This window comes from Anoplopoma fimbria, chromosome 10 (assembly GCF_027596085.1).
Source record: "Anoplopoma fimbria isolate UVic2021 breed Golden Eagle Sablefish chromosome 10, Afim_UVic_2022, whole genome shotgun sequence".
NCBI lineage: Eukaryota > Metazoa > Chordata > Actinopteri > Perciformes > Anoplopomatidae > Anoplopoma > Anoplopoma fimbria.
In genome coordinates this window covers 10,215,597-10,241,057 of record NC_072458.1, presented here as the reverse complement: position 1 = coordinate 10,241,057, position 25,461 = coordinate 10,215,597, and the positions used below count along the sequence as shown (strand labels likewise).

General features: G+C 42.3%; 1 protein-coding gene across 1 annotated transcript in view; it reads left to right on the top strand.

Moving 5' to 3' along the window:
- Positions 1–1,350: 1,350 nt before the first annotated feature.
- The window catches only part of sdc2 (syndecan 2), a 45,854-nt gene continuing 21,743 nt past the window's right edge, over positions 1,351–25,461 (top strand). The window contains exon 1 of the mRNA XM_054606448.1: positions 1,351–1,695. Coding sequence (XP_054462423.1) covers positions 1,636–1,695 — 60 coding nt within the window. The 5' untranslated portion in view covers positions 1,351–1,635. The remainder of the gene's footprint in view (positions 1,696–25,461) is intronic.

Here is a 25,461-nt window from a genome sequence, read left to right as displayed (position 1 = left end):
AAAATGTATTGAATAATTACTAAATTGCCTCTCAAATCAGGGACTATTCTCACATGTTTTAAACTGTGAAGCTTAAAGGGGCATGTGTGTGCACGCTTACAGACTTTTTACAAAGCCATTGTAGGCAGATGCTTCATAAAGCAAACGTGATTCTTTAGAGAGAGGACGTTTAACTTCTGACGTATCGGGTTTCTTTGAAGCTGATACGACAACAGTAACGGTGAGGCAGCTAGCTGTTAGGAGTTTGCGAGCAGTTTTACAGAACCAGTTAATCTTTATCCTTAAACACAACATCAATCCCATGATTCTGTAGAAGCAGCTGAATTGATATTAAAGGTGGGCCGAAGGTCAACATTCACGCTCAGACCTGAATATAACGCTTGGAGCAAGTTTGCAGTTGCAAATTGAGTTTTTGCGATTCAATAAAAACTAAATCAAACTAAAATCATGATTGTGATATTCTGTAGATTATGGGGGGAGGTATTCAGTTACACCAGCAGGGGGAGACTTTGCCCATAAATAGCTGAACTCAGTGAGACTTTGGGGGGTGGTGTAGCTTCCTAGTCATAAAACTGATGTAACTCTTTTTAGTGTTAAACTCCATCTCTATTGTGCAGTGCGTTGCTAACAGGAAGTTGTTCATAGCATATATATATATATATATAAAGACCGGCGGAATCAGATGTGTTCATAACACCGCGGCTGCATAATAAACACGAGGCTTGATTGTTATTTAGTGCAGTGACTGAGTGACATTATGAAATCCTCATTAGGGGGTGCAATTAACGATCGTTATCCCAACGTGGAGATAAATGTCCCAATTAGTCTGTTATCTGACCTCCCCAGTGGCAAAAAAAACTAACTAAATACAATTATTAATATGTATGAGGACTTGCAGCACGTCAATACACAACATAATTGGTTGGTTATGATTACCGTGCAATTATTGACTTGCTTTTTTTTTTTTTGCGCTACTTTTGTCGCAAGTTCTCTCTGTCTCTCTCTCTCTCTCTCTCTCTCTCTCTCTGTGTGTCTCGCGGTGACATGGCCGAAAAGAGCGCACGCACTCGCCAGAGCGTCAGTCGTGCTCGTGCTTAGCGCTTTGTCCTCGTTATTGCCAAAGTGAGCGCTGAGGGAGAGAGGAGAGCGAGCTAAGGTGTCTCGTGGCGGATTTCGCTGACGCAAGGCGCGCGGAGGACTTTTTTTTTTGCAGTTAACGCCGTGCTTATTTTGTATCGTGTGTCTTTTTTTTTTTTTTTTTTTTTACTGTCAGATTTACACAGGGGAAAAAAGGAAGTGTCTGGAGAGAGAGAGAGAGAGAGAGAGAGAGAGTGTGTGTGAGTGTGTGTGTGAGAGAGAGAGAGAGAGAGAGAGAGAGAGAGAGAAGGGGGGAGGAATAACCAAAACGCAACACGTATCCGGTGGGATCCCACTCACTCCTGAGAGAGAGAGAAGCGGCAGGAGTTGGAGCGAAGGGTGCAAAGGAAAGCGAGAGGGGAGAGAGAGAGAGAGAGAGAGAGAGAGAGAGAAGAGAGAAGAAGAAGAAGAAGAAAGAAGAAGAGGAGGGGAACATTTGACATTTTGCTCGCTACAACGCGTTTTTTTTTTTTTTTTTAAATTAACGAAAGAGGAATAATGAGGAACGTGTGGATAATTTTGACCCTCGGGCTGATCGTCTTCCTCTCCGGGGAAAGGGTGAGTTTTTTTTTTTTTTTTATTTATTTTTTATAAAGCAAACTTAAAAACGGGGTAAATATATATATATATATATATATGTGTGTGTATGTGTGTGTGTGGGGGGGACTTGGCTCCACGTACAGATCACTCGCTGCTGTCTTTATTTGTTGTTGTTTTGTTTTGCTCTTTGTTTGATGGGAGAAACAACTCGAAGCTTTTTGCCTTTTTTCTCCTCCATGTCGTGCGAAAAACGACAGAATGATGGAATCAATGAGAAGCGTTTCGCTCGTAGTTAGCCGAGAAGTCTGTCTGATTGCCCATTCAGTCTCTGTGTCTGACCAGCTAGCTAGACTTATAGCCACTTTTCTTGAAATCATATTCAGTACTGAAATACACATGGCGAGATCAAGCAGAGCCTGTAGAGGTCAATGTGCTCCTCTCGCTCCTTCGCTGTAGGTGTTCACCAAGAGGCAGTACTTTAAAGGAGCCATGGTGGATGAAGTTTATTTAACGAGCTGGTGTTTGTTGCTTAAACATCTCTTTTGAAGCTATAGGACGTAGCCAGTAAAGACACGTATATATTATTATTATTATTATTCGTTTGAGAAATGATAGAACTGTTAAGACTCTATGACATCTGACATGAACGATAGGATCAGTAGGGAACACGGTGCGCCTCTATATGAGCATTACAGCTGTATTGCAGTGATTTTTTTTTTTTTTTTTTTTTTTTTTGGTTATGCTGTTGATTCCTATGAGAGCTGTAGACAGGTCCATGCTCACGGAAATAAATGCATCATTGAGTAGATGTCAACATTTTTAAAGCTATCCAGCTTAAAACTTTGGTTTTCTTCTTTTTTTTGGGTGGCAAGCATTCAGTGGCTGTGACATTTGAATTAATAGGGCGATATCCCAACTTTTATTCTAAATGTTCCTTCCCCCCCCCTTTTTATCATCAGCCTAGGTTTGAACCAACATATTGATGCTGTTTCCTTGATTCAGTTTCAGGTCCTAGTCAGCGTTGTGACTCCTAGCTGTGTGTGCATCACCCTGCAAATTGGCCCGGGGCTGTTGGAATGACAGATTTTGGCACTTTGGTGTGCAGCCCCTGTCATTATTGTCCCCTCCTGTTGTGTCTCTGTGGGTTGCGACTTGTCGCTTGGCGTAGTGCCTCCCCCTCTGTTAGAGCTGCTGATTAGCTGAATCAGACACTGTTGTTTTAATGACTCATTGTTTTGCACAAGGTCATCCTCAGAGTACATTTTTGTACATGTTTTCTATGATCTCTTTTTTTTTTTGCCACACCAGGCCTGTGTCTGTGTGCACAACAATTCAGCTCTTTATTGAACTTTAACATAATCGTGTACTTGCAATGGCCCAAGTATACACATGGTGCCAATAAAATGGGTTTACTACACAGTGTACACAACAATTAAAAGAGTTAGCAGTTATTGCCATATATTTGATTGCAGCACAAAGTACAGGGTGATATTTTCCTGGTCACAGAGAGTATAATACTCCAGACACTTTGGCAAAATATGAGGTAATCCATTACAAGAATATGGCAGGGTTGGCATGCTTGACCACCATCATCATCTAGATGATTTAAACAGACAAATCAGACACTCACACTTTAACCCGATCAATATCTACCTCCCCTTTATCAGTGTCCCCTGAAGGCCTCACTGGAACTTGACACAGGGCATTGATTCTCAATATTGGCACTGGTGTTGACAAGTGGTTGATAACCTGCTTTAGGCACATCCATCTGTGTTTTAATTACCCGGTCACATCACAGGGGTACAGTATCACCCTCAGATAAAACACACTGCTCCTGGCTTTGAAAAAAGTAATTATTTCATTATCGAGAAAGTGATTTTTACGTCACCCACAATCCCGTATGGTCATGTGAACCAGTTGTGCGTTTTGTCTAGAAACCGTTTATGTTCTGCTTTTTGTTGTTGTTGTCCAGCTTACCAGCTCACTTAGCGAGGAATGCTTTGACAGCAACATGTGAGGTCCCTTCACATGTTGAAGCCTCTAGTTGAAGGTAAATACTGTTGTGCGGGATGCAAAGTGCAGCCATGCCGGTGTGGTGTTGTCATATCTCTCATTGGATGAGGTCATCATAGTGAACTCTCCTCTGCATCTTTTGCTCTCATACTGGTTTCGCCGTGATTTCAACTCCTCTGCTTTCAACTCCTCTGATTTCAACTCCTCTGCTTTCAAGAACTTTTGTGAGAGAGGAGGAAGTTTTTTGCCCTCGCCAAACCGGGCTGCATGTGCTCAGCCCAGCGTTTCGGTGCGAGCCACTCAGCAGATGTTGTGGTCTGTAATTTGTGTCTGTTTTGGTGGAAAGGGTGGGTGTCGTTCACCCCCCTTTACATCTGCGATTTACAAGGGGGTTCTGAGTGCCCTCTCGCACTCTGATGCCGGACTCCAAAAAGGAATCGCTTCAAGTGCGGTGGAAGAGAGTGGGTAAATGGGAGGATGGAGGAGAAACAGACTCCAAATTACACCAAAGTTCAAGGGATTCTGGAGACAACAGCCAACAGAAGATTTCACATATCTGTTTATTTTCTTTCTTCTGTCCGTTATTTATGGACTGACCCCATCTATGAAGCTGTCCCCGTCTTTTTTCTCAAAAAGGTCAAGTGAGGTCGGACCGCTCTGATAAACCAACCTCAAATTGTCAAAAAGAACTGGCATGCCAACCCTGAGAAAATCCCTTATAGTATTTCAAAGGTGAAAAGGCCACGGTAGCAACTACAAGACTTCATGTTGAAGAAGCCTTTGAGGGCTTTTCCAAGTGTGTGTCGGGGGTGGGGGGTGCATGAGGCCTTTGTGTCGTGAGGGATGTATTATCTCGCTCCCACAGCAGTATTCCAGTTTCATTTTGCTGGCTTGAATGGGTAGTTTTCTGCTTATTTGATGGTAATGAAATGAACAGCACAGAGGCAGACGCTGACCTTCCTCTCAAATTAAGGCTGCCTCTTGTTCATTTCTCCCGACAAACACATCTACACCCATCATTCACCCCTAGATTCACCCAGAACAAATAACCCAGACTGCTATTTCATTTTGCTTAGATTGAAGATCTGAAGGCTATATGAATTATAAAAGTCATGTTTTTCCTCTTGATGGTTTTTTTTCTTTTTCTTTTTTTTTTCTTTTTTTTTTTATATAAATAAATCCTCCTGGCCCTCTTTAAGGCTACTCGGCTGAATGCAACCCATCACAGTTTGTTTCACAGCACAAGGCTGAATGAGGTGTGTACATTGGAAATGTCCTCTTCATTTTCCAGCGATAAAAGCAATGTGCTTCATCTAAAGCACTTCATTGCTGATGCACTTCACGATGAATAAGTAAAATGCCTGTCTGCACTGGGCGGACAAATAATATATTTACCCTCTTCTCTGACATTTTGTGTTCAAGAGGAGGAATTATTCAGGGAGCAGTGTGACGAGAAATAATACGCAAGGATGCAAATGACCAAATAAAGAAAGTAATGCAAGTTGAGGTGTACGAGGGTAACGACTGAGCAGAGAAATGAAAGGACGTGGTGCCACATAGAAGCCGAGGCCAGATGCTGTGCTGCTACTGCTGCTTTCGCCTGCTGTATATTTAATGATGCTCTTTTATTTTGCATTAACCTAGAATTCCTCAAACTGGAGACACAGTCATCTCCCCAGCATGTGGCTGCTCGTGTTTTGTCTGACTGTGAAAAAGCTTTTTTTCTTAATTTTCCGCAATGAATCCACCACTGACACACTCAGGAACACAGAGGGTTTTTTTTTGCTCTGCAGAACAACCTATGCCTCCTAGCTTCTGTCCGACCCTTCAGTGGGGGGGGGGTGCATTCACCCGGTCCCTCTCTGCCAAGCATTATGCAAGCGCTAATGGACTCCACAGAAGGCAGAGGCTGCTGGGCCGCTGAAAGCACAACAGCAACCACCATCCAACCTCTTTTTTCTCCCCCCCTGAATCCATCTGTGTCCAAGCATGAACTCCTGTTTTGTCACCGTACACACAAAACACACACACACACACACACACACAAGTGGATAAACACACATTGGCACACATGCTCTCTTGCCTCCCCCGTGTTGTTTTTCCTCTCTACATTGCGTCCTCTCTCTCTCTCTCTGCCAGCATGGTCAAGATACCTGCCTGTCATTACCACAGTGTCTTGGATCAGGCCGAGAACAGTGGCATTATATTTCCTTCTCAGGCATCTGGAAGGAATGAAGGGAAAGAGTATATTTTTTCCTTTTTTTTTTTTCTCCCCACACAATATACCCCCCCCCCCATTTCCCTTCTGTTAAGATGTGAGTGCTTGAATTGGATTTGCCAACATCTGCAGGTCGTATGTGTGTTTGAAAAGAGCTGCTCTCCTCCTCCTCTTCCTCTCTCTTGTCGACGAATTGGAAGAGGCTCTTACTTTGGCAGGGTCTTGTGCATACTAGTAAAGACTCCCAAATAGTCAAAAACCCTGTTGACTGTGCATGTGTTTGTGTGCGCTGGTGCTCTGTGCATTCGGGCCTTTTTTATGTGTGTGTGTGTGTGTGTGTGTGTGTGTGTGTTTTTGTGTGTGTGTGTGTGTGTGTGTGTGTGTGTGTGTGTGTGTGTGAGTTTATAGCCACGTGTTTAAAATACACTGTAATCCCAGCCACCAAGGGAGACGTGGCTGCAGCAAAACAAGTGCCGGTTTGTCACAGTCACCTTAGCTATAGCAGGCTATCAGAGGCTGCAGCATTGGACAGTAAAAACCTCTGCATGCGCTTGTGGCAATCTGGATGAAAATATTTAGACACAGTAGACCTGAAAGGTTACTCTTTCTCTGTTCCCACCGCTCTCTCTTCCCACCCTTTTTTTCTCTTTTAATTAGCTTAGCAAATGGAAACTTCCTTGGCAGCACTGCAGTTGAGGGGTTTGTGGTGGTGACAAAGAGAGATGGGGAAAACCCTGCGATAGGACGTCTGTTTTCTTCCTTTCTTTCTCCCTTTTTTTTCTAATTTTTTTTTTTTAATGGTCTGCTGCCTTCCAGTTTCAGTCGGTAGGAGGAAAAGAATAGGGAGATGATGGAAAAGGAAGGAGTGGGGGAAGAGTGTGAACCCTGCCTCCCTTTTTAGTGTTCAGGTTTTGTTTTTTTCCCCCGAGACAGGCAGGACGTGTCTGGAGCTTTTCTGTGTGAGGTGTTAAAGGTGTCTAGCTTGGCAGGGAGATGAAACGAAAGAGACAAACCCATGTGGTTAAAAGAGTGACAGTGGTATGTGACTTCTAGTCTGCAGCAACAGTTTGTAAGAGTTATAGGAATCTACCTAACTGGATTTAAAAAGAAGCTGGGATATTTGGATTTCTTGTTTTATCCGACCAAAGATATTCACTTTGATATAAAACAGAGGAAAACCACAAACCGCATTGTGCTAGTTTTAGCTTTTACTTTGTTGAATCTCACACCTTCTTGCAATACGGTTAAGTAGATGTTATACTGTCCAGAGAAGTTAAAGCACATACAAATCAGCATAAGAATTATACATTGCTGCGTCGCTCCAATTATAGTCACTACAAGAAACTTGCATTTTGTTCTTATTTTGGCAGTCACTGTGACCAAAAGCGGTGTTTCCACACACCAGATTCACTTTAGAAAATCTCGGTTTTTTTTGTTGCATGGCCTGACAGTCTGCCCTGCAAAGTCCGGGTTCTGGTTCTCCCGTGCCTCCCTTTCCTCCAGTGGGCCCAGAAATGCGGCCTGGGCCTCCAGCAGTATGGTGTCAGTGTTGGCTCCCAATGGGGACCAGCGGAGCAGCTCTGCTCCTGGCAGGAGGAGCTGCTGCTGCTGCTGCCAGGCGCAAATCTCTCCACCTCCTGCCAAAGCTTCCAACTGCTGGTCAAAGCCGTGTCTGGGTCTGTTTGTGGTGAACTGGTCGCTGCTGAAGGCCCGGTTGTAGTCTGAGCTGAAGGAGTTTCTGGTTAACATGCAAGAGCTTTTTTGATTTTGCAACAAATATCCAACATTCTCGCTGATGGCTTGTATTATGTAGGTAATTTAGAGGCATCAGTATTAAAATAGAGACAGTTTCATAACCAGTTAAAGTTTTCATCACAGTAACTTAACAGTACTGCTGGAATTCTGACATTAAACAGCTTGGCGTATAGCTCCAACTAAAAAAACCAAATCCTTTAAAGCTATCGTTAACTTAGATTGCGGTCCATTCAGGTTTTAGTAGGTTGGCTCCTCAAAGGATGAAGTGAAATCAAAAGCTGCTCATGAAACTTTCTCCGTTGACTTTGTTCTACTGAATAGACAATGATCTTAAGACCAAATGTGTTCCATCTGTATACTGTCCCAAAAAACAAATGGCAGACATGCGAAGCCATGACATCAGCTAGGTTTTTCCATCCAACTCCAAAGATTGCTGTGGAAAAACGGCACGGCACATTAAACACATGTGCGCTCTCACCCGTATTTACGAGCACACTTTATCGTCTCTAAAAGGCACCAAATTGATATCTGCACTGGCGTTGCTCCGAACAGAGCAAAAGCACTTCTGACGTCTGGTGTTTCCATTATTTCACCCCCATCTTGAAATTTACAACGGCACCAAATGAGTTTAAGCGTGTAAATCATGCTTTCTGTGCAGGGTGTATCACCAACCGCAAATTATACTCCATGCACCCACTTAATCTGGAGCTGTTTTCATGGGAAAAACTCTGGGACTCCAGGGTGTATTTGGGGAAGTCGATGAGCTGGAGAGGGGAATTCATTAGTGAGCTCCCCACATAGCACAGAGCACTAAAACTCATCCCGTTTTAGTGAAAAGCAGCGCCTTTAAAGGCTACAATTGAGTGCTCATGAATATTCATTATTGAGATCGTCATCGTCATTGTAATGCATCACAAAAAAAGAGGAAGTAGCTGTGTTTCCATCCCTGTCTCCACGTGGGTAGTCTCAGGAGACTTCTTAATGCTTCCAGCGTTTAATACTTTCCTTATGAGCAGCACATAACCGGTAATTTAATAACAAGCCAGTTGATTCTATGCTTAGAAAAAGAAATGTGCATTCAACACTCCATATTCTTGGCAAAAACAAACATTTGAGTCTTCAGCAGAACTTTCATGTCCTAGTTTTGAATCCCAGTTCAATTTCAAAGGCAATGGTTTGCTTCATTTCCTTATTTTGATTTGGAGGAACTGCGATGTCCAGACCGCTGGATCTGTGTCCAGATGTTCCAAGTGCTGTTGTGGCAGACGTCCGATATTTGAAAGTCTAATCTGTGACCACATCAGCAGACAGTGACTCACACTGTAAAACCGAAAGAGCTGAAAGTGGTGAAAAAGGGGGCAAATATATAAAGGGACATTGCTGGGCACTAAATTAAAGAAAATACTTGGAGGGGAGTTTCATTTGCGACTGAGGTTCAAACTGAGGGCCTTTTCACACTGAGTATGAGTCTAATTTATCGTCTCTAATCTGAAAAAAAAACAGGTGTGATTTTGAAAAAAAGTGTAAAAATAAATAAAAAAAAGAAGTAAAATATGTGAACATAGCTCTTCCTGTGATCTATGAATGGAACAGAAACTCTGTTTGTCATTGGTCACTCAAACGTTTTCAATAAACAATTAATATATAGCACCAGGGGCAATTTACCATGCATATGAATGTTTTTTCGTTTTTATGATTATTTTTTTTCACACAAAAATACCGGACTTGGTATGGGATTACCTTAAAGTGACCTATCTTACTTATTCAAGTGGCGATTACTGCCAGTTATTGATTGATTGATGTCTAGTTTGAAAGTGACATATTCCTGTCCAAGATTTTCTGATGCCCAAAGTCGTGTTTTTAAATGTCCTACTTGCCTGACTTACAGTCCAAAACTAAAAAAAAATCCTTTTGAACCCTTCAATTGTTTATTTTGGTTTGTTTTGTTAATTAGTTACTTTGTAAATCACTAGATGTCTTAAGGGAAGGGTAACTGAGTAATGAACAACATGTGTGATTTAATGGACTAAAATGTACAAACTTTATTATACCCCTTTAAAGGGACAGTGTGCAGGATTTGGTGCATATTGCAACCAACTAAATACCCCTTCACTCATTTCAAAAGATTCTACACTCATGAAAACATTTCTACTAATAGATCCCCCAAAATTCTACACACTGGCCCTTTTAAGATTAACACTACTAAATCTTTTCAACATCTGGACTGCTATTTGCAACTCTGTTGGATATTCTATATTGTATGACATTTTGATATTGCCAATAGTCTCTAACGAGGAAATCAAAACATTTCTTGCAGTAGATTTGACACACACAATTAACTGCGCAGCCCCAGGTCAAAACGCATGGCTTATCGTACCGCACGCTGTCTCTCTGCCGTGGTTGTTAACATGATCAGAGGCACTAATGTGGAGAATCCACCAGGCGAGTTAATCTTTACTAATGCACTCTGTTAACAGCCATCTGTGATCTCGAACTGCGACTGTAAACCCTTTCAGTAGAGCATGATGCTGCATTCAGCGCCCCAGCAGTCAGTCCTCCATTACGCCGAGGGATTGGGTTTATTATTCAGCCCCGAGAGGCTTTAGACCCAAGAAACCGTGTCAGATGGAATCCATTTTGATTTTAAATGCAAATACCGCTGACACGCTCATTGCCGGCGCTCTCCTTACGGGCGAGACCACACAGCCCTCTAGACGGGTGGAAAATTACAGGGAGAGGTCTCTAAACAAGCAGAGGCTGCCAGTCAGAATAGGTCATGTGCAGTCAGGTACATGCTTGACCCTTTAACTGGAAATCTGTCACAGGTTGCAGGCTTTATTTTGCTTGGGGTTTGGTCATTTGAAACATAATATTTGGGGTATATTCTGTCTTTTTTTTTAAACAGTATGGAGATTTGATGACATGAACCAGTTTTGACGCTGTCCTCGTTGACACTCTGTCGGTCTCCTTTTGGATTTCTCTTGCTTTCACCCTTTCTCTTGTTAAAACCGTCTTACTTCAGCCCCCCCCCCAAAAAAATATAAACCCTTTTGACAGCGACATCAGCCAAGGTCATAGCTTCACTTATAATCTGTTTCCATGCTATGCTTAAACCGTTTTTCACGGTATAATGGAAGCGGGCAGGCAGGGTGCAAAGCTTGATTACTGTGATGATGATAATTTGTTTAATGGAGTGATTGGGTGGGTGAGTGGAAGGGCTCCGTGGCCTCTATCCTCCGGGCTCGGCAGGATATCCTTTCTGGCTTTCCCCCCGCAGTCTCTCCAGGGCTATTGAGCTTCATCACAAAGAATTAAATAGTGGATATAAAGAGAATGAGGGATCTTCAGAAGCTGTAAGCAGCTTTCAGCCTCAGAACAATTTGGGTAACTTCTGTGATCATTGCCAATGTCCGGTAGTGCTGCTCAGTTAACCCTTGAAACAGTGTTTAAGCAACTCAGGCAATCTTCATTTACTCAATGTCACCGTGGAACTCAGCCAAGTTTAAAGGCTCACTTTGGAGGTTTTGGCCACTAGTATGGAGACATTGTTTCTATGAGTGGGTCCCTGTTACTGTAAGCGTATCATGAACCCACACTAGTAGGCCTTTTTGTATTCTCGAGTTGTGCCAGATTTGCCTTCAAGTGGACCAGAGAGAAAGATGTGTTTGTTCAGCTCTCAGAACTTTCAGATATCTGCTTTATATTACCGTCAGCTGTCTTGTTACGTTGCTGCTGATGAAAGCCCAACTTTTTCCGATTTTGCTGGTTCATGATAAAAGTTTTTAGATGATAAAAATGAAATGTGTTAATCTCTAAATAAGCATAGCTTTGCTAGCCATTGTTTATCAATGAAAACAAGTCTACTAATACTGCAGGGAGAAAGGAAAAAGCAGCATAAAAATAACGGGGGACTTTTATTGTGAAAGATATAGAAAATAAAATATATTTATCCACCGTTTTTTATTTGACTACTAGTCACAGCCGTGGTTACACACGCCTTCAAGCGGGTGGCCCGTTGTAATGGAGATGCAAATCCTCGCAATGGTGGGCTGTCAGACCGAGTCAAACCAAGCCAGCGCATGAAAAAGGGGCTTAGGACGACTAGGAATATAGTTGAATTGTGTCTGCTGTGACTCTGGAGGAGCTTTGTCCAGTCTGAGAAAATGTCTCCTCTTGGTCCTGGAAAGCCTTTCCTACAAATTGAGGGCAAGGAGAAAGAGACGTTTGAGTTAACCAGGCAGGAGAGATCTTACAAAACAATTCCATTGAGTTTCATTGTGGGAAGAAAACCTTTGACCCGACTGTCCATGTAAATCGTTGTTTTATGAGTATTCACACTTTGGGAGTAGAATCTTAAATTGCCGATCGTCTGATCTCCAAAGCTACTTTTGCAATATGATGAGAACAAATACTTGGAAAATGTATCCTTGGCTTTAACTGTGGTTACGTCACCTCTCTCCCGCCTCATAGGCTCCGTTTTTAAACTGACATTGTGGCATCCTGCTTTTACAGTCTGCATCTAATGAACTCCACTGCCCTCGCCACATGTGCGTTGTGGCAGACGGAGCTGCTGGCTCAATCCCTGCGTCGACACACAGCTTTGAAGAGTCTGTTGAAGATGCCTTTGTTATGTTTTCTGAAGATGATTGCTTACTGTTGCAGCCTCTGCTTTTTGTTTCTCTATGTGTGACTCGGTGACCACAAGATACAGGTTTTGTTAGAACTGCAGTGCGAAGAGCTTCTGCAAACATCTGTTTCCTGGTGGGGTTTTGATAGTGTCTTCTCTTAAGTGTGGGATACGCCACCGCAACCTCTCCAGCTTCTTAGCTTTCACGGCATATCTTTGTCTGTTCTCACTTGGAAGATCAGTTTTATGTGCATACCAAGAAGCGCAGTTCAATGCGTCATGTTGCGTCAAAAACAAAAGCTGTCTCTTAACATTTCTTCAGATTTTATTTTCTAACCACCACTCATAATGCCTCTCTTGAGACCCCAGCATGCTCAGCCTATTAGTTAAGAGGTTGTAAAGTAAAACCTTGAGCACAGGGTGGAGCGCCAGTCGGCCAGCATCTTGTGTTGTTTCAAGACCTTTTCAGGAAAGCCAGACTGCACTCTTCAGAAACCACACATTCCTGCAGAAATACAGCACAGGGAAATAATTGGGAATGTAGTGAGCAAAGGGAGCATGGGTTTGGCAGACGCATTCAAAGCCACTTTTAGCTGCAGGAGTTTTGTTAGTGATATCTCACAGACATCGAAAGGATGTAGCACAACAACAACAAAAAGTCTCTCGTCTGTGAAAGATTGGGCCCGTGCTAATTGTGTGTGCTCTCCGCTGAATGGGTGTTTTCTGTCTCGATAAATTGGCGCTCTTTCAGAGTCCCAGCTTATTCTTGCACAAAGTCATTAAAGATTTAATATGCAGCCTCGCTGTGGTTGAAGCGCTGGGCCTATTTTGGCTGGCAGAAGTCAATTATTTACATTGGGTGGAACATAAATAAGAATTTTGCCCCATCATTTCTAAGTGCAAGCCGGAGGCTGGAACACAAAAAGAAAGTCACAAAAAATACCCCCAAGAAACCAAGAGAAGATGGGTTTTGCTGTGCGACATCAGGGCTGCACACATCATCCATAAGTGTGAACTTGGTTTAATTCAACAGCATATAAAAAGCAGGCAGTCCTCTAATCAAAGCTGAAACACAACATGTGATGCACCATGGGGGATGTCGTCTAGAATGATGTGAGCTGTTTACTCATATTTCTGAGCTTTACTTGTGGGCTCTCTTTTGTTTAGATGATAGGAGAAGAATGCGTTTAGCATCAAGCAGCTGGCCTGCATATGTAAAACATGGAAGCATTTTTTTAATATCTTTTTGTTGTTTGTTTCAGCAAGCACAGGAACCGAGCGGATTGAGCTGTGGTGTTTCCGTCAAACATCACTCAAACAGATGTGCATTACAGCGACTCCCTCTTTGTGTGATTGGTGTTTGATCCCTGAGGCTGCATTTACAGCAAATCAGGCGTTGCGGCAAAGACGCCAGTCATCCCATTCCTTTGAATGGGGGCAGTGTATTTAACCTGCGGTGGGTGGGGATCGCAGGGGGTGCTGGGAAAAAAACAAAATGCACAGGCCTGCTCAGGGCAAACTGCGTCTTGTGTGAAAGGCCCTTAAGGCGAGCTGTATTCTCCAAACAAAATCACATTTGTTATTTCACACTGAAAATGGCGGGTTTATGAGCTAAAGGAAGTGCCATCATTTTGCCTAGGTTTCTGCAGTATGTGCATTTGAACTTCTTGCTCACCAAGACAAGTATTAAACCATAATTTGTACCTGGTCAACATTTGGAGTTGCACTTTTTGAGTTAACTGAAACTGGCAACCATTTATTTTTGGGATTAATTTGCCAATTATATATTCCTGACTAGTTGAAAAATTAGATGTGGATTTTAAACAATTAATCAGAGTGACATCTCCCCATTTTTTTTTTGGTCAAAAGTCCAATTTTCATGATGTATGTTGCAATTTATTTTTCTGTAGAACGACCAATCGATTAATAAGCTAATCGTTTCAGCTCTACTTGCAAGCTGTAACTGCCCCCACTGGAACCAGCGTGCAAGTCAAACTGGTACTGACAGCATCAAATGAACAGGCCTTCGGATACGGCAAATGTTTCCACGCCGGGTTCGATTAAGTTTGGACCACACTGTGAAGAGGTCTGAGGGGCTCTCCAGGCCAAAGCAGGCTAATCTTCAGCATCTGTCAGCTGAGCCCCAGGTGACCCTTTCAACTCTGTGTTAATCCACACAGGTAAATGTGTTGCAGTTGAAATGGGTTTTGTGTGGATTGATGCTTTCCCACTCTGTTCCTGAAATCTGAAGTTCTTCTCCAATCATTAGTGTGACTGTACCATTAGTGCTTTAGATACAAGTGAATTGTCAGTGATTCTTTTTTGAGCGAATCATGGTTTTACAATGTTTAACAGGTGCGTGGGTGCACAATATTACTGCAATAATCGACTGCAGTGTTTGGCTCGTAAGTTCTACGTTGGTGGGCCTGACAGTTCTTAAAAGGAATGCAATCGGCACTCCTGTCATACTGCCAAGAAAAACATTGCATTGAAACGAGTGCTTTTGAAGATATTTTAGGTTGGAGTCTAGAGAAAAACCTGTGTGGTTGTGTGGGCCCTACACTGAGTCCGGCACGCAGCCAAGCTTGTTCACCCATAATTAGACGTCATTAATGTGCAATTACATGAGTCATGCTGAGCCCACGTTGTATCTAGTCACTGTTCACACTGGAACCCACTGAGAGTTGCATGCCCTTTTTTTTTTTTTTTTATTGTGTCATGATTTTCAACTTTCCCATCTTTTGTAGAGAGACGTCCTGCCTTGGAAACGCTCAATTATATGCCCCCTTGCCTGTAGTTTTCAGGATCATAGAGGAAAATATTTTGGGGCCATAGCACCATTTCGCACCTCTAGCATTTTTCAAGACATTAGAACACTGCTCCTATTCGGGGCGTCACCCCACAGGAGCACTCAAAGCCTGTTTCTCCTCTGCACTTGCAGTTTTTAATAAAGATTCTGTTACTGTCGTGCAAGACTTGTAAATGAACTCAAGGTAACTCCTGGCTTTTATTAAAAGCACTTTACAGTATTCCAAAAAGTACTTCTACCCATTCTACCACGAAGGTCGACTGATCCCACGCTCTAATGCAACCCAAAGGAGCGTTTCATAATTGGGGCCCCTACCAGTGGCAAGAGATCAACACGTACTCGGTTGCGGTTTTAAACACATGGTTAAACGGTAGCAGTTTGGTAATGGTTAGGCGACACATCTACTTAGTTACGTTTAGGATAAGATCTTGGTTTTGGTTTAAATAATAATGTTAATTACGTAACTTAAGTTATGTACATGTAGGTTAACTTGCCTAACATACGTTGACTTTTGGTTTGACCCATCCTTCCATCCCGACGACCTCCCTTTGTCAACTTGTCGCTGTTTTTACTACGTTAAATGACCTCCTGTCATAACTACTAGAGATCGCCACCTCTAAGATGGACACTTGTCGCTGTTTTTACTACGTTAAATGACCTCCTGTCATAACTACTAGAGATCGCCACCTCTAAGATGGACATAAATATGGGATGTAAACATGCTACAACCTCTGTTTCTGCCGAGTGAAGCCAATGCAGAAGTGTCTTAAAACTTTTTTCTCTCCAGACCATAAGTCGGCGACCCCTTGTATAGAAGTTTATAAGAAAAAATACTCTACTTCTCACTTGTTTTATAACCTAAGTTAACATTGTTAACATGAGTTTATGGTCTCGATCGCTAGTTTCAAGTCTTCTTCAATGCAACATGATGTTCATTTAGTAAGTTATGATCCCAGTTAGAGTAAAATAGACCATAAAGCGGAGTATGCTTTAGGGCGGGCTTACTGTGATTGACAGGTCGCTGCCGCTACCAGAGCCGTTTAGGGCAACACCGGCCAATCCTTGCATTCAAAATATGGTAAAGCCAAGATGGCAATGGCCATAGTCCTACATGGCGATGGCAAAATCACCTAACTCAAGGCTTCAAAACGGCAGTCCACAAACCAATGGGTGACCTCACGATGACTCCGTCAACTTCTTATAAACAGTCTATGGACGTAATCAGCTGCGTGTACAAAATACCTATGGGTTCATTTTACAATGATTTAGACCTATGGGTTCATTTTACTACAATTTAGTTGTCAGTGGTTGACATTTTGTCTTTGGTTTTAATAAATGGGGATTACAGTGTTTTTGGACTTTTTTTCTGTTTAGGTTTAGATGCAAATATTGACCTGCACTTCTCCATCTGTGACTGCAGTCATCTAACATTATCATGTTACATGGGGGCCCAGACTGGATTAGAGCCAGAAGATGAAGCACTCTTCAAACATAATGCTCTGATGGCAGGAGTTCTCATTTGGTCATGAACACAATAATACACATTGCTTTGCTTAGGTTGTGAACCAGTAGTACAGTGATTTGATTTATGCCCTACCGTTAGTTTAGGTCTTTATCTACAGAAGTCCTGACGTCAAATCCCTGCTAGCCTCTGTTGTTAAAAAACAAACAAAAAAATGTGTTATTAATATGAACAGAACAATTCGGCAGCTCACATCTCAGCAGTGTGCTTCTGAATCAGTGTCAGTACATTTTTGTGACACAAACACATTGTGCTCCAGACATACTGGCTAGCTGACTATTAATACCCTGTGCATACTGTGCTGAAGGTGACGGCACTTTGGACTCGTACTGAGGGCTGCCAACGCTCACTCACTCTCAACTCACCCAGTCCCACTGTATCTGCTGCTTCTCAAACTCTGAAAAAGTTTACACCCAAGGTTTTATTATTTCGTGGACGAAAGCCGAGACATGCTTTGTTTCATCTGACAAGCCGCAAGCTGTCAGGAGCTCTGTGAGTGAGGGTGAGATGGAAAGCCGACAGACACGGCAGAAGCACTAAGTGACAAATGCCTTGTTACGACTTAATAAAAAATGTATACTGTACAAAAACAACAGCCAACTTTTGTCAAGTTTCACTGCATTGGTAGAACTGATTGGCCAATTTGTCTGAGACATAGTGAAAGTATTTCAACCTTCCTGGATGCTTTCTGCATTCGTGCTATTACATGTACTTTTTAAAGTAGCAATGTCGAGCTCATTTTCAGGTTCATACTTGTATTTACATGCTTTAATATTCAAGAAACACATTATATGTCCTCATAGTGTCTTTCCGAATATACCTGTATTAACCCTCTTTCAGAAATGCTTTGTTTGAGCGCCTGTCTCTTTAAGACCCCCTCCCGAATGTTTGACATAGGAAGGAGAGCCAATCTGAATGGTTTGTTTAAATTACATGTTTTCTTTCCAGAATGACTGGGTTGTCTTATGTCACAGTTTGTGGGTTTGTAGGCATTTTAGACACCCAAATGTATGTGCACAATATATGTGCCCTTTAAATGAACCCAGAACAGCTTTTTACACAGATCTCACCCTCAATTCTTCCTCAAATCTGGCTGCAGGTTGACTGACAGACCTGCTGCGTCAGTGAGCGTCCAGCCAACAACGAAAAACAACGCGCGCATATTTTGCACAACCACACACGCTAACACGCTCACTGCTGGTCAGGATTAGCCCAGGATAATGGGATGAGAGATCACCACCTGCCACTCCTCTCCTGTCATCTCTTTCTTCCAATGCTTCCCCGTTCCTTCTTTTCACCCGGTCCTTAAATCGCCACTGTCCCCTCTCTCTTTCACGGTCCGTCTCTCTCTGACAGTCATAATGTGTGTGACTTCTTATATTAACCTTTCTCACGATCGCTGCCTCCTACCTTTCTGTAAATAGCAAACCCATCATCCCTGCTATATAGGTTGGCCTCTACTCAGAGCAGGATTTATCCTTGACCTTTTTTTTTTTTTTTTTTTTTTTTTTTTTTAAACTATCTTGCTTCTTAATTATTTTTCAGCAATTTCCCAATCTTGCACTTTCTTTCTCTCTGCACCCACGCCCTTTCTCCTCCATCATCCCATCACGGGTGCCTCCCCCCCACACACCCTAGTCCTGTGGCCTGCTGACTCCCTTGAATCCTCTTAAGGAATTCAATCGCTGCACCACAAGGATTGAACCAGATCAGCCAACAAAGCGGCCCAATCGCTCTCTTCCCCCCCCACTCCCTGCATGCCTCTACCCCATCTGCTTCTCCCTCACTCTCGCTCTCTCTCCCATCTGGCTTTCATCTCAGGTGATAAAGGCCTATTTGTCAGAGCTGGCAGCAGTGAGAGATTGTCGTCCTGGATGGAGGGATGTGGCACATCATAATTTTTTTCCCCCTGCACACTGATAAGAGCATAAATAGCTACATGTATTAACAGGCATGAAAATATGGTTTGGTTATCTGTGTTTCCGCTCTTCTAGTTATGCGTTCATAATCCAACCATCAATTCATATCATCTAAAAGATAGGTACCTTAGGTAAAATGATTGTAAACAGGCAAACAAAAAAATGTTTTAGTTAAAAGGGTAATAACTATGATATCTTTCCAGCTGGACCTTATTTTGACATCTTTTCTACCTTAGTGACTTATAGGGACAACATTTTTTTTGAATTGGTCCAGTATTAAGGGAGAACTCTGCAGACCGCAGCTGCTAACGGGCGTGCTATGTAATCATATCGGGAAATTCCACAACTTAAAAGTACATCCATTAAAAGTGCCTGTTTGAACCATTGACAGGCTCAGATTGTTCTTAATGGTGTCTGACACCATTATGTAAACGACCATACTGGGAAATACTAATACCTTTCAGGTCTGTTTGTTATTATGTATCTTGAACTTAAGAAAATTTGCGTGAGCAATTGCGCGATAATAATAATATACATTTTTATTTATAGAGCGCTTTTCAAAGTTCTCAAAGACGCTAAAATCATCATTAAGAGTTACACACTAAATATGATTACATTGCAGCCCGTTTAGCTGCAGCCTTCTGCAGTTCATACTCGACCAATTTCAAAAACTGTTGTCCCAAATATTCACTTAGACACAAAAACATGGGAAAATAGAGTCCAGCTTTAAAATACGGCAGTCACCCTTTACATTTAAATAAACCAGAACAGGGTTTTTTCACGTTTGCACGTTTTGTTACATTGCAGTGGGTTGAGCTTTCAGAGCCGCCATACTTTTCTCCGATCCGTCATCTATATCTGTTGTATTTTATGTGGTGAGGAAGACATGTGGCAAACTTTGACCCCCTGCAGTCCTCAAGAGAGCTTTCATGTTGTGGTGTTAATGATCTGGCAAACGAAGAGCACAGGGTAACCGATTGATCGGAGACACACACACATAGATTAAAAGACTCTAAAATGTGGGATAAAAAAGCTGGACTATATTAAGTTTGAACCCTGTTATGTTGTTCATCCATCATGCAAACACATGCACACACAAGCTTTCATGTATATGAGGGAGCGCAAATGCAGACGCATGATGCCGACCACAGGAACACACACACACACACACACACACTTGCCCTTGGGGTTTTTATAACACCAGTGAAAGCTTTTCAAAAGGGCAGAGCTGATGGAAACCATACCCTTCTATTGACAAAGTGACAGAGAAAACCAGAGTGTGTGAGGTGTGGCAGACAAGAAACCGCCCCCCAAAAAAATAAAAAGACTTTTCATAGAAGGTTCTTTGTTATTGAACTGAAAAAAGACAAGTGATTGACTAATTGGCCTCCCTTTTGTGGAGCGAACTGTTATTTAATTTACACTCTGAGCTAAAAGTGAATTGACCCTGCACCTTGATTGTTATAAGACAAGTTGATTAGCTTAGCTCTTAGTCTGGAGCGCATGATCGGTGATTAATGACTTTGACCCCCTCTTGAGCTTTAAACTATGCACATGCCATTGTTGCACAGATTAAGGGCACTGAGTTTAAAACACTTAAAGTCCCCCTTTATGTTAGACATGCATGCCAGAGGTAGAGCAGCTAATTGGAGACTGAGGACGACGTATGAGGTGTATTTTTTTGTATGTAGTGGTATTTAGCATCTAATTTTTACACAGCCAGCATTTGAACAACTGTTCTGTTGAAGAACAAAGAGTCCAAGTACAAAGCATCCACACTCAGGCATCATGGAACAAATGCACACACGTATGCAAAGCCTAATTATAGTGATAGGGTTCAAACAAACACACATTCCAATAGTGTGTGTGTGTTTGTGTGTGTTTGTGAGTGTGCTTTGTTGACAAAAGTCAGCGGTGCAGAACACAGGATTCTGACTGACCCCAACGTGCCTCAGGTGATTAAGATATACTTGTATACTGTGTGTGTGTATATTGTGTAGCATAGAGAGAATACTGCACACACACACACACACACTTTTTAACTGCTATATTATCATGTGCACACAAATATTAATTTCAATTGACCCCTCCAGCAGCAGCAGCAGCACCTGTGTCAGTGCAGGAATAGTTGATATTGCAGGCCTGCTGAGGCTTGAAAGACTGCATTCATCCCTTTCCAGTGCACTGACTGACACACTGACAGCCTCATGGAGGCGTGCGTGCGTGTGTGTGTTTGTACATCTATCTTTGTGAGCACCAATGAATTTTATATCTTCAGAGTGAGGACATTTTTGGAAAGTGAGGACAATTTGGTTGGTCCTCACTTTGGGACAGACCGTCAAAGGCCTGTTCGAGGGTTCAGACTTGGTTTTAAGGTTCAGGTTATAATGAGGGTCCGGGTTTAGGGTTGGGGTCAGGCATTTAGTTGTGATGGTTAATGTTAAGGTAAGGGCTAGGGAATCATTATGTCAATGTGTGTCCTAACAAAGATAGATGTATAAGGTGGGTGTGTTTGAGGGGGGGGTTGTGTTTGTGCACACTGTATGACGTCGGGTCAATGCACAGGTCAAAGCAACCTCATCTATAGTTTGTGTGTTCGTGAACATGCGGCAGCTCATGTGTTAATGGATACATGTATATTTGAGATTTGTGTATTTGTGTGTGCGTTATTTACCTAAGGCACCATGCTGAAAATGTGTGTGTTGCCTGAGGCACAGGTGTGTGTGTGTATGCACAGCCAAGGTTTACATAACACACAGCGTGATAGATCTCAGGTGGGAGCCCTGAGAAGCTTTGAATAACGGTGGCTATATTTATTGAGTAATGTGTTTTCTAAGGCAAATTAAATAGAATTTGCCTTATCTGCAATAATTAACAAAACACTTCCTGTTACTTATTAGTAACCCTAAACCTGAATGTTGTACAGGAGCTGGGATTCCAGCTCTTTTAATTAATTTAAAATGTCCATTTTGCATATTTGTATGAACATAAATCAGCCAGTCATTCAGTTGTTTGTTGGCAAAACAGTCTAGTGGCAGAGTGGCAAAAGTTCAGACTACAAAATCCCCAAAAAGCACTGAGGGCGAATTATATTTGGTGTTCATGGTTCTGGTGTGTGACCATAAAAGGATCGTTTTGGCAGTCTATTACTGCAGCGGTAGGTAATGCTGCCAGCTTGTGAGTGCTGAACATTTCCAGAAATGAGGAGGAAGTGGTCAAATATCAAAGTCAAATGCGAAGAAGTGCAGACTGGTCCAACACCGGTGGGGGTCAGAGGACACCAGCGTTTGGCGTCTATAATTGGAGACTTCCTCATCAGCGAGAGCCACAGATCAGAGTCACTGAAGCAGCGCATTATTTTCTATTACGCCCATTTCATTGGCAACTTATCATTTATCATGCAGCGCCTCTGATTTTGATCCATGGCTTTACTCCCTGAGTGAAATGTTTCTATACATGGGCTCGGAGTTATTGTAGAGGTATGCACGTTTACTTGTCAACTTTGTTTAAACACATCCAATTGTGCAAACGCAATGTATATAAATGACACTCTTGGTATTTCTGCATCCTAACATTTACCGTAGGATGTTGATGCTGATTAATAAGAATAATAATCTCACATGACTCATTATTCTGACAGTAAACTGTACCATGAGGTTGAGGTTAAGCTTCCACTAATAATCGTTGAAAGATTTTTTTTTTTTTTCCCATCGACCCGCCCCCCCTTCCCCTGCCTTCTTAGCAGGCCCGGTCCAAGGACACGAGATAAAGAGAGACCTGTTTTCTCGCACTCCCTTACAGATGGTCTTGGCACCCTCTCTAAGAATTCCTCCCTCCCCGCTTTTCAAACCAGGAGAGTTTGTCCGTCTGTGTGTCGGCCGCTGACAGCAGCTGAGCACAGCAGAGCTTCAGTTCTGGGCCACATGCTACTCAACCAAACCCCCCACCCCCCCTTACGCTTGCATCAAGGGAGCGAGCAGCCCGTCGGCACAGAGAGGTAGATAACAGTCCCACATGCGTTTAAATAGAGGTGGATGTATATGCATTCCTTCCCCACTGAGCCGAGTATTACATAGCGGGCCTGAAAGATGAGAAGTCCTGCACAGGCAGCGGCGGGGGATGTTGTACAGCTTCTTTTATTCTGCTTTTCTTTTTTTTTTTTTTTCAATGTACACTGCAGCTCCTTGGAGAATCCCTGCTATGTTAGCAGCATAACTATTAATTTCCGGCTCCTTCATAGACAAAAGGCCAGGGTCTCGTATAATGTGCACCTGTGGGCTTAAAAGAAAAGCTAAGTGAGCATTGATGTGATGCAGGTGAAGGGCTGAAAATCTGCTGTTGTTCAAGGGCCAAGAGAAAAATGAGAATGCCGCACCAATTCAGGGTCAGCGGTCCATTTGGTTTCTCGTCATATTTAAAGCGAGTGAGTTGAGGAGGGTCACCGAGACCTTTTTGACAGAGCAAGCTTTTGTCACAATGCTAATGTTCTCCATAGGTTAAGTGGGCACTGCAGCCTTCGTCATTCGTCAGCCACGATTTGGTTTGGATAAGAGAAAGAAACAAAACATAGGACCTCTTTAGTGTAGGCTCGAGGTTGCCATGGGAGCCAGAGGTGCTTATTAATGAAAGCGATGATGTCTATGACAATCCTGTCTCGCTCGCAGTGTGTTTGCGTGTTTCTGTTTGTGTCAGCCGTAACTGTTGCCTTGACCTACGGCTTTCAAACATCCGCTCCATCCGTTGTTGGCTTGCTTTTTTTCACCCCTCTTTCTCTGAGCTGCTTTGAAGAGTGACATTAGAATGCCTACCAACCCCAAAAACTGTGGGCAGTTATGGCTCAGTTGATAGATCAGGTTGTCCTTTAAGGTTGGCGGTTCGACCCCTGGCTCCTCTTGTCTGCATGTGGAATTGTCCTTGAGACAGACACTGAAGCCCATTGTTTCTCAAAATGCTATGTATGTATGTATGTATGTATGTATGTATGTATGTATGTATGTATGTATGTATGTATGTATGTATGTATGTATGTATGTATGTATGTGACGATTGTAATAAAGTTAAGTTGTTGTTGTTGTTGTTTAAATAAGATAACCCAATCAGACATGGCTTTTTTGGGAGGTGGGCTTAAAGAGACAGGCAATAACACAACGCGTTTCAGACAGAGGGTGAATACAGGTATATACAGACAAGACAGTTTGAGAGACTGTGTTTTCTGAACATTAAAGCATGTAAACGTGTTGTAGTAGGAACCCAAAATACAAGTATGAATCTGAAAATGAGCATCATATGTCCTCTTTTAATGAATGGCAGGATATAGTTAATAGCAGTGCAAAAACTGTTTCCCACAAAAAATAATTAGGCAATATTCTGTTAATCGAATATGTCAATTTTCAGTAAAATATAACCTTGTTATAGCTTTCATTTGTCTTAAGTGAAAGTAAACTCAACTGGAGCTGAAATTATTATTAAATTAATGGATTTATTATAGCTTTCATTTGTTTAAAATGAAAGTAAACTGAATTGGCGCTGAAATGAGAAGTCACTTAATGGATGAGTTGATCGAAAACATAATTAAGGTGACAATCATTTCAGTCTTTGTGCGAGAAAATAATAGTGAGAACAGCCAAATATTATCAGGTTCAAGCTTCTCAAATGTGAGCATTTCTTTCTTTCATATCATTGTAGCATAATATCTTTGGGCCAACAGAAATCGGTTATTTCAGTTTTAACGAGGCCGAGGCCTAAAGGTGTAATTAAGAGGATTGATATCAACATGATAGCTTCCGTTTTTCTGAAAAACAATGTCAGAACAGACTAAAATCTTGAGAGAAGATCATCTACGCTCTGTAGATTACCGAGAATGTGAAAGGGGCATGGTTTAAACATCTATAAAGGAAGCCCTATTGTAAATTATTAAATGAAAGACTTATTTTCAGGATAATAAGACACTTAGCATGTACCTAGTGTAGAATAGAGGTAGTAGGCATTTATGATTTAACCAGTGATGGTTCAGTTTGGGTCCAGAGAGGAATATTCTCCACTTCCGAAAGAGGAAGTTCGTATTCGTATTAGTTTGTTGCAATTATTGTTTTCGTAGTAATTTGCTTCTGCACTATACTTTTGCTCTGGTTTATGCTTTTAGATGCTTGTTTAAGAAAGGAGATGCACTTATGACTTCTGGTGACTAGTAGTTCTCTTGAATACCTATGTTGAATACACTTCCTGTAAGTCGCTTTGGATCAAAGCGTCTGCTAAATGACTGTAATGTAATGTAATGTAATGTTTAAACTGTTTGCTAAACTTCTCTCCGTTTATCAGCTCTTGTTGAACAAGCTCTGTTTCTTATTCACAGAGCTGCTCACATTTGTGTGTACATGACTTGACTCCATTTTGAGTCCCTGCAAGTGTTTTGGGCCTCTGATATGTGGTATTCATGATATGGGCTGTGCGATCACTTCCAGCTAAATGGAGAAACTCCAGATTGTTCCCCATGCTGCGCCTTGGTGCTTTCGGGTTATTGGAGTGTTTGAGATATGGAATATGAAACCTGTTTTATAGAACGCATTTAAATCTCTCTCTCTCTCTCTCTCTCTCTCTCTCTCTTACTGTGTTTGCTCTTCCCTTCTTTACACCTCTCAGCTCAAGCTTTTCTCTTAAGCTTCATATTTCTCTCCTGTCTGGAGGGAAGAAAGCTGCCGTGCTGCAGCAAATCTTTCTGTCCCCCCCTCCTCCTCCTCAGCACCAGAGATGACTGGAAGGTGAAGCCCATTTCCCAGTGTCTAGAGTTTCACGGCTGACAAAGAATCTAAGCTTTCCCGTGCGTATCAGAGGCCGTTTTTTAACGGAGCTGAGGAATTTCCCCAAGTCCCAACCGGTGGACAGGCAAGTGGAGAGGCGTACAGGAGGGAGGAGAAGAGGGGA